The sequence below is a fragment of the Solenopsis invicta genome, chromosome 9 (genome assembly GCF_016802725.1).
Source record: "Solenopsis invicta isolate M01_SB chromosome 9, UNIL_Sinv_3.0, whole genome shotgun sequence".
In the NCBI taxonomy this organism is placed as follows: domain Eukaryota; kingdom Metazoa; phylum Arthropoda; class Insecta; order Hymenoptera; family Formicidae; genus Solenopsis; species Solenopsis invicta.
This window is the reverse complement of record NC_052672.1, coordinates 17,139,861-17,154,190: the sequence shown is the minus strand read 5'-3', so window position 1 is coordinate 17,154,190 and position 14,330 is coordinate 17,139,861. Positions and strand designations below refer to the sequence as shown.

Below are 14,330 nucleotides of genomic sequence, written 5' to 3'. Positions count from 1 at the left end.
TTATTAAAACCTTACGAAAGTTTAACTTAAACCACATAAAGAACTAAATTAAGTTGTACTAGGAATGTTCGATTCTCTTATAAAAATCGATTCTTAAATCGATTTTGCATCGAATCATAAAAATCGATTCTGCAAAAAAATTGGAATCAAAGAATCGATCTTGCTAAAATCGATCTAAAAAATCGATCTAAAAATTTATATATATATTTAAAACGTACATTATTATTTAATTAATTATTAACGTTTTATCGAGGGGAAATTCACAGCCGGCATTGGTGTACAAAATTTCGGCAGTGGACTGCCGAAAAAAGTAAGCAGTGACCTATAATATTGACGGCATTGTCGTCAGTGGTTGGGGAGTGGTGAGCTCACTTCAGAGTCGGTTTTTCGATCATGGGGTTGAGCACAAAAATTTTTGAATACTTCGGGAAAGCTTTAGAATTCTTGTGCAGGCATTGGCATGATAATGGGCACGCGGTAGTGTTCATAATTGCATGGCATTGCCTTAATTTTAATATAGGATTGACGGCATTGTAGGCATTGACTAACAATAAGCATTGTCGGCAGTGTACAAAAATGTCGGCAGTGTTTTACAGCAATGCCAAAAATCGGCATTGGTGTACAAAATTTTGGGTTGTGAATTCCCCCTCGCGTTTTATCAATTTTAAATTAACTATTATTAGTTCTAAGATTTTAATTTTTAAAACTTTAACCAATAAATAAAACAGGTAATTATGTAATTAAGCATTAAGTTTTTGAAAAAAAAAAAAAAAAAAAATTGTTAAAATATAGGTTGCTTTCATATCATTTTTTGTTTACATACGTTCCTTTTATGTACTTTTATATCTTTTATTTGTAATATAAAATTATATAATATTTTTATAATTACTAATCTTTAATGGACACTGAATTCAGAAATAACAGCATGGCCACGTCCAGAATATCATACGTAACCTCAATTTCAGTCTCTATTGTAGACGACGCTTTAAGGGCAATAGGTAAAGAAAAAAAAATAATTTTTAAAAATAAGAATCGGTTTTTCGATTCTTAGGATAAATAATCGATTTGCAAAAAAATCGAATACCAGAAATCCGATTTAAAAAATCGATTTTTAAACCAAAAAAATCGATCTTGTAAAGAATCGAATCGGAATCGAACATCCCTAAGTTGTACATAGTACAATACTTTAAATGTTTTCTATACACTAAATCAAACATCCATATTAAATTATATAAGATTTCTATATTAAATGTATTTATATAAAATTATTTTTAAGTCTATCCATATTTTGTATTAATAAGATTTTTATGTATCTTAATGTGATCATATAACAAAATATTACTTGAACAATATTTTAAATGTTGTATTGTTTCGCACAGAAACTGTAACTTAATAGATAATTTTGTCATATTAGTTAACTTAATTATACTTTTCTTTTTCTGTATACGTATATAAGAAAAATGTTATCAACTCTTATTAATTGAGACCTTATTATAGTGATGGACCGTTATTTCGTTACCTGTTACTGAGTAACCGTTATTAAAAAATCATAACTTCAATAACCGTTATTAAATAACGGGGTTATTGGACTAAACAGTTATTTTTAACAAATTACAATTTTACAAGCATAATAAGATCGATATTACATTTGTCGTACAATAAATATTTTAAACATGTCGATTGATTGTAGAATAAAGAAATTCTTGAGTCTTTAGAAAGCTTCTACTTTGCTGCCAATCAACACTCAAATATAAGTGTGTAGTGTAAATATCCATATTGAGGCGGCCATAGTTAAAATTCCAATACATTTTATTATGATTATTATATGCCATAGAATTCAACAATTTCTTTCTGTATTTCATGTTAAATTTTATTTTGTTTATTAATATGTTATTTTCATATTTAAAAAAAAGTTTAAATTACATAATTTTGTTTACATATTTTAAAAATAAAATATGTACTAAAAAAATAAAAATTTCAAAAATAATATTTTTCTGTTTCTTCCTTCAAGGGGATATCCTGATTTACAGGGTCAAAAAAATCGATTTTTTTTTTCATAAAACAATAGTACAACTCTTCGAGAATATGTTCTTAAAATTTCAAAGCGAAATTCGAAGTCCTTCGGTAGATGCAGCGCTTATAACCGGAGCGCGGCGCGCAGGTAGCGAGCAAGGTTCGGAGCACGCTATGCCTCTTACGCCTCTTACTCCTCTTACAATTTATCGTTTGTGGTCGTTTGCTTCTATTCTATCTAAATATCTAGTTTTAATTTATTCGGACTTGTCAAATGAAGATTTTTTAACGCGATGTCTGGGTGGACATACCCAGAACGCAAATGAGAGTTTTAATTCCACCGTATGAAAAAACGGGCTCCAAAGCACCTCAATTCCAGTGTTAAAATTGTTCAAATCGCCGCTTTTCTTGCCGCCGGGATTTTTAATGAAGGCTATTCTGCTGTCTTAAAAACAATGAATGCATTGGACATCGTCATTGGACCAGAGTGCAAGAATTACGCACATATATATAATACGCTACGACTTTCAAGGCAGAAGCATCGACAGCAGAGTTCCATTCAAGAAGCCCGAACAGTTCGTAGGCTAGACCAAATCATTGAAAATGACTTCAATGAGGAAGCTGAGGGGTTACTATATGCCCCTGGAATAGCTGATTAATCTCCAAGCATTGTGAGTATTCAATAACTACAAGTTTTTTTTACACCGAAAACTTTAAACGCGTTTTTCTCGAAATCAGTTTTTTGCATTTTCTTCAATTTTGTGTACACGATTAAAAAAAAACTATTTCACCGATCAACTTCGTACAAAGCTCATTAGTTAGCTAATAGTTAACTACTCTATTTGAACTAAAAACGTTAAAAAAAAAATCAACCATAACAATTTTTTTGCATAAAATGATGAACGTTACTTAGTGAAAATCAAAATTTTTTTTTCAAAATCGCACAAAATTTTAATATATTTTTTTAATTTTTTTTAGTTCATATAAAATTAAACTATATGAAAATTATAAATGTTTGTTGCTTTTTTGTTTCAGACAAGAATAAAAAATCTGGGAATGTATACAAACATCGGCGACGTCTCCGATTCAAGATTTGTTTCTTTACAAATAACAATGGTTTTTTAAATAAAAAGTTTTTTTCGTATTCTACAATAGTTATACTACAACGTGCAAAAAGTTTAAAATCATTTAACATTATTTTTCCCTTAAAAAAAAATTATAAAAATAACTTTTTCCAATGTCCTAAATTAAGATACCCCCTTAATAACAATATTTTACCTAAATTATATTAATATTTCTTTTAGTATAAAATTGAGCTTAATTAATATGACAGATAATTAGTTAAGATTTTCTAACATAGGTATATTCTTGTAAATTATAATGTGGTTAAATACTAGTAATCATTTAACCAAATAACTGTTAAAATAACCAGTTATTTTGAAATAACAGTAACGGTTATAACTAAATAGTAAAAATAACTGTTTAGCCCTACTGTATTACGACTATGTATTAAATTCTCAACTTATATTAGAAACTTAAAATTTAATTAAATTATATAAATTGGATTTAATAAGCCCATCAAAGAATATCGATTTTATATAAATTTATAAAATTTTTATAAGCTCCTTATTTAAAACATATTAATTTTTTTCGCGGTAATAAAATTTAAGGTTTTTGTATTATCAAATCATCAACATCATCAAGTTGTTATCAAATTTAATTAGAGATGAGCAATTTTAATTTATTTAATATTAAACGCAGAATAAGAATAAAAACAATTAAGATTTCATCATTTTTAAATCAATTGTACTTAAAAAAAAATTAACTTTATGTTAATAAAATATTTATTCAACTATCGCTTATATTAAGTAATATTTGTATCAAAACATAAAAAAAAAAAAAAATTAATAAGCCATTATACAGAGTTAATTAATTTCTATAAACACTAATAAATACATAATTAATAATAAATGCTGAATACAAATATTTCTTTTAACGTGTCCCAGAAACTTCGTAAGCATCTCGTTCGACGGGTATTGCTGACAAAATACTTTTTAAAATTGTGTACAAAACCGTAGGCGCGGAACTGCTCGTTTTATAGCAAACGAGTTTTATTCACGCGTCGTTGAAAATGGCCAGCTCGCCGTGAATCTTTGACAGGTGTTATCGCACGATTACCACAAGTGTACTCGCCAGCTCTTTTCGCGCCTCATCGCGTTTCTTTCTTTCGCATAAGGCGACAGGTAGATAAATCGGCGCGGCGGACGAACCACGAGCTACGATTTCGTCGTAAATTATTCGAGAAAGTGTGTTCGTACGCAAATGAAAAGAATGATTAATCGAACAGCATTGAACAATGCCACTTTCGATGCGACAAGCACTTTTAGGAAAAGAACAATTTTGTTAGCTGGAGTTATAGCTGAATACAGATTTGAAAATAATTTTGTTAGACTATGATAAGATGATAATATAATGTAAAGCGCTCAAGCTGATTGCTAGAGAGAGAATAGCAAAACTTGTTTGCAGCATTGCTCATTACGCTCGAACATCTTTCAAAATTAGTTGAATGCATATCCAGCTAAATTTTTCGCAATATTTTAGCAAAAGCATTTTATTCCGTATGAAAATAAATTGTTAATGCCAATGCGAACAATGCGATAGAGTGAAACGTCAAAAACGTCGTACAACGACGAAGGAAAGGACAGAAGGAAAAGTCAGACGAGCGACTGTGTTACTTTGTGCCCCTTATATTTTACAGCGACGAAATGGCAGTGTCTAGCCACGATTATGATGGATATTATCACTTAATGATCCATTTCGTGTCGAATTATCGAATTGATCTTATCGAGGCCTTCTCTCTCTCTCTCTCATTCACAATTCAGCTCAATTACTTTTCGTAGATAGGTGCGGCCGCACCAAGTTTTTCCGCATATTATCGGAACGTAGGTATATTAGGCGTCATTCCCGTGCAGTTTTCGTTGAGGCAGAATTTTTTTCTCTTTCTTTGTAAACTTGAAGTAAGAGACGCGCAACGCGCAAGTAAAAGAAACCCCTTCCTTTCGTAAACATTCGCAAGCACTCTGGAAACTTTCCGCGTTAAGCAATCTCCCCCGTTTGCCGTCGTACGAACGCGGCGCGGCGTGGAAACGGTGTGTAAAGACGGCAATTGCAACAGACGCTGTTTCGAGATTCGCTTAATCGTTGGGCCTTGAGGGCCTAGACCCAGTTACTCGGATTGCATTAGATGCTACGACCAAACTCTGTTTCTCGGCATTTCTGAACCTCGGCGGCGTATATTGACGAATGCGACGCAATCGCGAGCGGCGGAAAGCACCGAAATTGGAGCATCGATCCAACTAGCCTGTTTATAACTTGATTCAATTTAATTTTATTATATGTCGTACAACGTGCGCACCTTCCTATATGCATATACTTATATATATATGTATGTGTGATCGATTTCGTATTAATAAATTTATCTTGAATTAAGACATAATAAGAAACGAAGAAATGATATCGAGTGGTTCGTCCGCTAGTTATTAATTTAATTATACAGAAGGGGAGAGAGAGAGAGAGAGAGAGAGAGAGTCTCGTTGAACAGTTTCTTGCCTAGGTAAAATTATCACGGCATAATTTATACATATATTGCCTATACACTACCCAAGTTCACAAAGCCTGTTAATTAAAAAGAAATTGTTGACGCAGGAGTTTAAACGAGGTCGAACGTAAGCGCGTAGATAATGGCGCATAATTGTGTTACTAGTGCTGTGTCGTGACGTAATTTCGTTTGTCCAGCGTGTAGTAACGACCGCTTCTTCGCTCCAACTCGAATATCGCGAGGAAGAGGCGCGCGCGCGATCGATTCGCGGTTATAAGAGGTAGGTTGCCATCGTTTGCCGTCGCGCGCGCATTCCCGAGCTTTAAAACGGCGAAAGGGAGCACGCGGTGTAAGAGACTCGGTTAATCGCTTCCACGGTGTGTAATAAGGTTAAGTTCGTACGAGCGTGGTGCGGAAACGCCCGAGCGCGTCGCGTTGACGAGGGCCGAGTTTGACCGACGACGACGACGACGACGACGACGACGACGACGACGACGACGACGACGACGACGACGACGACGACGATGACGACGATGACGACGACGACGACGACGACGACGACAACAACGACAACGACAACGACAACGACACCGACACCGACACCAACAACGACAACGACAGCGATGACGATGACACGTGTATAAACGGCTTTTGACGTGCGGTTAGCGGTACGAGCGCGCGCGCGTGCGCACGCGGAGATATTCGACGAGAGATAACACAAAACATGATAATAACACCGGTGACACCAAACCACTATTGGCGGGAAAACGTGACTGGCTCACGCCCGGTGAAAGTAAAATGAGAAATTATTAAAATGACGCGACGCGTAATGCGCGATCGATACGTTGCGCGCGATTACATACTCGCTGCGGAATTGATATTCATATATAGATTCTTCATAACGACCAGAAAAAAAACAATACTTGTGCCTGAGTGTCCAGTATAAAACTACACTCGACACACGGAAATAGGCGTGAATTTTGATATATACAAGTATACGTAGATTTACGTTTAATAAACGTTCTCTAGAATGAGACTTTCCTCTAGTTTTACAGCAACTTTTTTTATAGTCCAATAACGTTAAATCAATGTGTATTGTTACACCTATTATTAGCGTGTTATCAGTTATATGTAAGACACATTAAATGTTACGCTGTTATCGAATCCAATTTACTGATCAAAATTAAAGCTATCGTATTTTTTTGCCTGCTTTTATCATACGTTATATTAAATGTAAAAATGAGAAAATTGACATATTCTTCGCGTATTTTTCATATCGATTTTAGATTTCGTCAATTGCACATATACACGTAAAACATCAAATTATTTTTTATCACGGACATCCGTCGAGAAAATCTTCTCGTAAGATGTTATCTACGTAACAAATTATAAAATCTATGTTTACTTTTCGTGCAATTGAATAAATCGATTTAGTTTTAAAAAATTTTTGTTTGTTTATTTAGATACTTTACGTTTATTTAAATATTACACAAAATATGGATTGGTAATATTATAATTAGTTACTGTATGCAGAAAAATATCATTTTCATGTTAAAAAAAATAATTACACAATTTTTATTTTCTTCTTTTAAGTAACAATTATTTTTAAAGAATATTTTCTTGATAACAGTCTTAAAATACACTCATCATTTACATGAGATAACAAATATTTACTTAAAATAATTTTTAGTATACACAGAAAAATACATACTATAAATTACTGTGAATTAAATAAATCTTACTTATTTCATACAGATATTTTATAATTTCATACATCCGCAAATCTATCGTAAGTTTATCATAAGCATCAAATTTATTCAAAATATTTTCTAAATCCTAATAATTTAATACTTCAATCAAGAATATTAAAATAAAACAAAAATTTGATTTATTATTCTGACTTTTCTTTGATACAATTTTATAATATTCTTTAAAAAGTATAAATTCTGTTTTTACATGTATGATAACAAGCTTTTTTAAATATTGTAATAAGTATATTTCAAGACAATTGTAAATAAAAATTCTTTGTCATTATATATACATATAATCATTACTAAAAAAAAAAGTAAATTAAGTAATTATTTTTCTCAGCAGTAGAACTGATATTTTTCTATGTGCGATTGCTATTTACTTTATATTTGGCAAAATATATAGTTACTTCGTTAATCTTGTTCTTTTCAGAACTTTTTGATTAAAGTCGAATTTGTTCCACAAAAAAACTTGAAAAAAAAATTCATCTTTTTTTCCTTTCGCGTTTGAGTTTTTCTCTGGAATCACTTTTTACGCACAAAACTTATATACAGTTTTTTGCGATAATTTTGATTTACGTCTCTGATCCTAATTATACGGAATATATACTTGACATAAACTTAAAGATTATCGTAGATATTTCGCAAATTATATATCGCGGATAACATCGAGCGAAGCTTATCACTAGCATAATAGAAATGCTAAAAATGCTAAATGCCATAAATATTCCGTTTGTCTTCAAAATATTTACATGATTGTTTTATTGCTCCTAGTTTCATCGTTCTGTTGTTCCTTTTTTTCATATTGTAACATAATTATTAATTATGGTACTTTTTTTATATATACTAAAATAAAACAAGCACGCGCTACAGAGCTTTTGATATTATACGTATATGCATATTCATATAAATTATATTAAAAAGTTAAAAAGTAAATCAAGATAAGAAAATTTTACATAAATTAATAAAACTTAAATTCATTAAAATAAAAAAATAAAATTTACGCAATTTTTTTTCCTAAATTACATAATTTAATAAAGCGAAAGAGATGACGGAAACAAAGTATTTAAAGTAAATATTCTGGTAACAAAGCTTTACCAATGTTGCCATTATCGTAACAATTTACTCAAAATTACCGCGCTTTCATCAGCTCGCACTTCCATATTGAGAAAAGTGAATATTCGCCAAGCGAATAAACAGAATGCCAACAAAATATTTGCGTCGACGTCTTATTCGTTCGCGAGTGAGAACGTCAAAAAAAGTTGTAAACAAAATAATCTTGACAATATTTTGCTACTCAATCCTCTTCCCTTATTCCCAACATTGTCTGAATATTTGCGAACAATATGTCCCTAATAATTCGCTAAGTAGACTGAAAGAAAAAGACTCACCTTCAAGCTTCATGCCAACCTCGAGGCACTTTTGAAAGCGGCAGTAGGGACACCGTTTTCGCTGCGTCTTGTCGATGTGACAAGACCTCTCAGCGACGCACGTGTAGACCTTCTTGTTCTGGACGGTGCGCTTGAAGAATCCTTTGCAGGACTCACATGTGAGTAAACCGTAATGATAACCGGACACCTTGTCACCGCATACGGGACACAGCTCCTCGATGACGATGTCCTTGGTGTCCGGGAAGTCGGACGGGCACGGTATCGAGCCGGTGACGATGCCGACCTGGCCTAATCCCGGGTGACAGAGGGTACCACCGCCGCCGGTCGGAACTCCACCGGCGGCGACATTGCCACTTCCCGCGACAGCCGGTCCACCGCTGACCGTGGCGTTGGTCGTGCCTGGACCACCACCACCTCCGGCGGTAGTGCCACCGCTGCCATTGCCGCCACCGCTGCTACCGGTGTAACCACCACCACCACCGCCGCCGCCTCCGCCGCCGCCGCCGCCGCCGCCGCCGCCGCCGTTACCTTCTAGATTGGTAGACGTACCGCCGCAGGCTCCGTTACCGCTTCCGGCTCCTGTTGGCGGGAACAGACACGTGTACACCTTCTTGTTGTTGATGCAGATCTCAAGTCCCGAAGATGTGCCGCAATTACTACCACCGCCGCCGCCGCCGCCACCACCACTACCACCACCACCACCACCACCGCCGCCGCCGCCGCCGCCGCCACCCCCATTACCATTGTTACCGCCACCGCCATTGCCACCGCCACTGCCACCCGTTTGAGAAAAAAGACACGTGTAAATCTTTTTATTGCTACAGGGAGAGCCGTTGCGCTTGAAGAAATTCTTGCAGTTTTCGCACGTGAGCAAGCCTTGCAGACTACACTGATAACCAGACATGTCCGTTATCCGATTTTTGTGACCGCACATAGGACACAAGACTCGATGATCATCGAGAGGAGAATCGAAAAAGGCGGCCTCGAAACTCGACATACTCTGCGACTGTGCCGCCTGGTTGTGAGCGGACATTTGTTGTTGCTGCTGTTGTTGTTGCTGTTGCTGTTGCTGCGATTGAGACTGCGGCTGATGGCACATGGGCGATGGCGAGCTTTGCGCGCAACTGCTATAAGCCGACGAGCCATAGTGCGGCTGCGGCTGTTGCTGCGGGGGTTGCTGCCCGGCGGCTTGCGGACTGCCCTGCGGACTCAGGTGGAACGGCGACATGCTCAGGGATATCAAGCCCGAATGTTGCTCCATCTCCAATAACATATCACCCATGCGCGAGAAGCACCGCACAACGGACAGACGTGCTCGCGTATGGGCACATATATGAGACGGGCCCTCCCCGCGCGCTCGGATGCGCTCGGATGCGACCGTTCGGGAACCTTAGTCTTTTCGAGGTTTCCTCTTGAAAGCGACCGACGATTTATAGTATCGCGTCCGCTGATCAGGGGCTAGGTGTCTTTCTCTCCGGGATGTTAATACAGTACTTTTGTACGTGTCCGTGTATATATCTGTCTATCTGTTTCGTTCGGTTCGTCACGTTCGCGGGACATCGCTCTCGATCCGTTTGGAGAGATCGCGTGATCTCCACGGCGAGAGGACAACGACGCGTCGGTTCTCGGTTGTCGGTCGTTTAACGTTTCGCAAAACGAAACCTGGCGCACCTTCTCCCGGCTGACGTTGTCTTCGAGGACGACGTCGACACACACAAAAAAAAAAAAAAAATTGTGCCGCGACACAATTCGTCGTGTGGAGTAGAGAGGAAAAGAATTCCTCGATCCGCGCGCGTGTAAGAGGAAAGAGGAAACACACACACACGTACACTCGATTTTGGTTCCCCGGGTGGCACGAATAGAATAATATAAGAATATCGATCACCAGTCACGCTCTCTTTCTCTCTTTCACGAGTTACACAGGTTTACCGAGAAAAACCATCGCACACCACCAAACGTATACCGCGAATACACAAAGTCGTCGGGATCGTCGACGAGGCTACGTCCGACATGGCATGATAGCGAATGGTCGCGCGTCAACATTGGCGCAGGGTACACTGTACGTCGAAAACACGCCGCACGCGGAGCAGCCGAGCGGCAAACGCGCACCACCAAGGTGCCCCCTTTCGTTTTTCCTCTTCTGTGTCCGCACTGTAATCCAACTTATCACCGAGCACGACGATACGAACGATGCGAACGATGCGAACGACGAGACTCGCGCCGTGCGACGAATGTTACATCTATCCGCATACCGTGCACCACGGAGACAGCAGCAGCCAAAGACAAGACAGACGCGCTAGGAGCGAATGTGCGCGCGCGAGACTGTCAACAAACACGCCGCGGGCGTTTACGCGTTTACGTATGGGGCGTAATCGCGATCGTATTGTAGCAGCACACGGAGGTAGGCGCGAAGGAGAGCGCGAGACCAACTACTCGTCGTTAATTCGGATGACTAATAACCGGCGAGCGAGTGCGCGACCAACGAGGGACTCTGTGGGACCGGAGCGGACCACAGAGTAGTAACGTGACAGCCCGCCTATCTGCGTACGACTAGTTGTCCTCTCGGCTCGTTGCTTTCCCGAAGGGCCCGCCCCCTCCCCTCCGCTGCCCTACCGTCGGCACATGGAGTAGGTAGGTAGGTAGAGACCGCCGCGCCGGGGAGGCCGCCTTTGCGAGACACGGCATACGTGACGTATCGCCGCGAGCGCGCGGTGGTAACAACGTCGTCAACGACGACGGCGGCGGCGGCGGCGACGACGACGACGACGACGACGACGACAACGACGACAACGACGACGACGACGACGACGACGACGACGACGACGGCCTACGTCGTTTTCCCCGCGGCACCGAATTGTCCGAGTAGGACGCCGGATTGATAATGATGATGATGATGATTATGATGATAGTAACGACGACGACAACGCTACTGCTATTGCTGCTATTGCTGCTGCTATTATCGGCTTCTCACGCCGCGCGATCACTCTCTCGTCTCCATGATAACGCACGGCCAATTACACGTCAACTGTCAACGGGCGCACTTCCGAAAAGCGAAGCTTGACGCGAGCGTTGGTCGTGACAACGACGGGATCGACAACGATAACCGCGCGCGGACGGTCGGAAAATTGAGCGAAACTGTGCCACGGAGAACGGTGCCGAGGCGCGCACTACTGACAGGCTCCTTTGGCGTTTCGGTGGGTATAGAGGAGAGAAGGCGCGCGTGTCCCTTTACCGACGGGCAGCGGCGAGACGCCGAGAGGCGACGCGAGAAGGAGGAAACGAGAGAGAGAGAGAGTTAACGAATGGAGCGAGCGAGACGCGCGCGCGGAGTATAACCAACACAGCGCACGGCATAAGTGAAAGTGATTCAGCAGCGCATGCCACCGCGCGCGGCCAGGTATCCGACGCGGCGCGCGCGCGCGCTGTGTGTGTGTGCGCGCGTGTGTGTGTGTGGAGGTGCCGCCTGAGAGGCCCGTACGGACGGCGGGAGAGAGAGGGGGGAGGCGCGAGTAGCACGCGGTCGCGGCAAAGAGGGGGCAGGATTGCCGCGGTCGAAGGTACCGCGCGGTGGAGGGGAGCGCGGAGAGGAACGACGAGAAGGAGGTTGCGCGACCTGTGGCGGGGGATGACCTACTTACGGAACCAGGTCTATGTCGGCCGGAGAAATATTGTCCGACGAACGCGAACCTCTCCTCTCCTCCCCGTCACCGTCGCTCGACTCTCCTCCGGTTCTCGTCAAAGCTTCGTTACGCGCGACGAACGCACGCCGCGCGTCTCGTCGTATCCGGTCTCCCGGGATCGGAGTCGTATTTTTGCACCGCGCACGCGTCGCAAAGATGAATTTTTGAAACGCGTAGTATAAAATGATCGTGGGGTGTTATATGTGCAAACGAGAAGAAATGAACTCTCTCACCGGCAAAACTGAGAAAGCGACCGGTCCTGCGAATGACGTAAGACTCATTCCGCGAACGTCACGGATAGGACCGAATCTTTTTTCGATGCGTGTCTCGAGACAAGGCGTGCGTGTTTGCGCGCGCGCGCGCGCGCGCGGTTGCGCGGAGAGGAGCGACTTTTGCTTTCGAAGCAAGCGCGACGCGGGTACATCGTCGTCAGGTAGAAGCGTTCGCGGGCGCACGAGACACGTATAGGCCGCTGCTGGCGGCGGCTGGGTCAACAGCAACGCCGTTGGCACTCCCCGAGAGAGACAAGCACCAGCGCGCCCCACGCCTGTGTGTATGTGTACGGATACGTACACAGGGTCTATCCGCGCGCGTACGTGTATACGAGCAGTGGATGTGCGACGCGGTGCGCGGTGGGGAGACCTACTGACCCAGTTCGTTGAGAACATGACGCAGCCGCGACTCGCTCCCTCTCGTTACGTACATCACGCTCCGTCTCAGTCACCCTCCTGCCACCCGCGTACGAGAGGTTTCGCTTCCTCTCTCTCTCTCTCGTTAATCCGTTGCGCTCTCTCTCTCTCTCTCTCTCTCTCTCTCGCGCGCGCGCGCGGATAGACCCTATCCTTATCTATCTCACCCCGCGCGCGTTACGTCTTCCTCCGCCAACGTGCGTGCGTCTTTCTTTCGCGTCTTCCCCCCTTGACGCCTCCGCCTTATTCCTAACCTCGTGTAGTACAGGCGTACTCTATACCTTCAGCGTGGAAAGCCGCGATGCCTCTTTCTCTCTTTCTGGCTAGTCCCTCCTCCCTCCCGACGCGCCGCGCTCACTCTCACTTTCTCTCTTCCTCGCACGCCCCTCCCCATTCTTCCCTTCTCCCGCTCCCGCACCCGACTCCTTTATTAACTCGCCGACTCTCGCACTCTTTCCCGTACGAGTGACCGAGCGAGCGTTCTGTTGTAACAGCGCGCACACACACACACACACACGCACACACACACACACACACACACACACACACACACACACACACACACGCACGCGCGCGCGCGTGCATAGATGAATGCACGCCTTGCGGAGTATCGCAAGCGTGTTGTCATCATCGTTGTCATCGCATCGGGTGCACCAGGTTTCGAGATTAAGCGTACGCCGCGTTTGTACATCGTAGACTGGTCCTAGAATTATCGTGTCGTCGAAAAAGGAGAACAAAAAAAAATTACGAGATCGTCGCCTTCGGCAGCATCCGAGAATACGTAATAACGCGTCCACAGAAATACTAGGAGACAAATGATTCCAGAAAACCCCGATATATACATTTACATCGAGACACATAAATTCCGTAATAATAACATAAGACTATTTTTACAACTATCGAGCGCTCAAAGCATACCTAATTTGGGCCTCTGCGCTCGCCCTCCGCCTTCCCAAGCCACAACAACACGAAAGCAGCACGAAAGCGTGTAGAAAGCTCGATAAGGAGCTTATTGCGTAGAGGGGTCGTTAGCGGTACTCGGAGAAGCGAGGGTAAAGGATAAAGCGTAACGTGATTGAAAAGAATTATATTAATTCCAGAAAAGAAGCTCGTTAAAAAGCTCGTCCACAGCAGAAGAAACGTTCTTTCCGGAAAACATTACAAAAACGATAAACATAATTTCATCAATTTCGTCAATAGGAAATTTTCCA

At 41.6% G+C, this 14,330-nt stretch overlaps 1 protein-coding gene across 1 annotated transcript in view; it reads right to left on the bottom strand.

The window, feature by feature from the left end:
- LOC105201903 (nuclear hormone receptor FTZ-F1) overlaps nucleotides 1-13,440 on the bottom strand; it is a 33,019-nt gene extending 19,579 nt beyond the window's left edge. Inside the window, exon 1 of the mRNA XM_039453360.1 lies at nucleotides 8,751-13,440. Within this exon, the coding sequence (XP_039309294.1) occupies nucleotides 8,751-10,032 (1,282 nt within the window). The 5' untranslated portion in view covers nucleotides 10,033-13,440. The remainder of the gene's footprint in view (nucleotides 1-8,750) is intronic.
- Nucleotides 13,441-14,330: the final 890 nt, after the last annotated feature.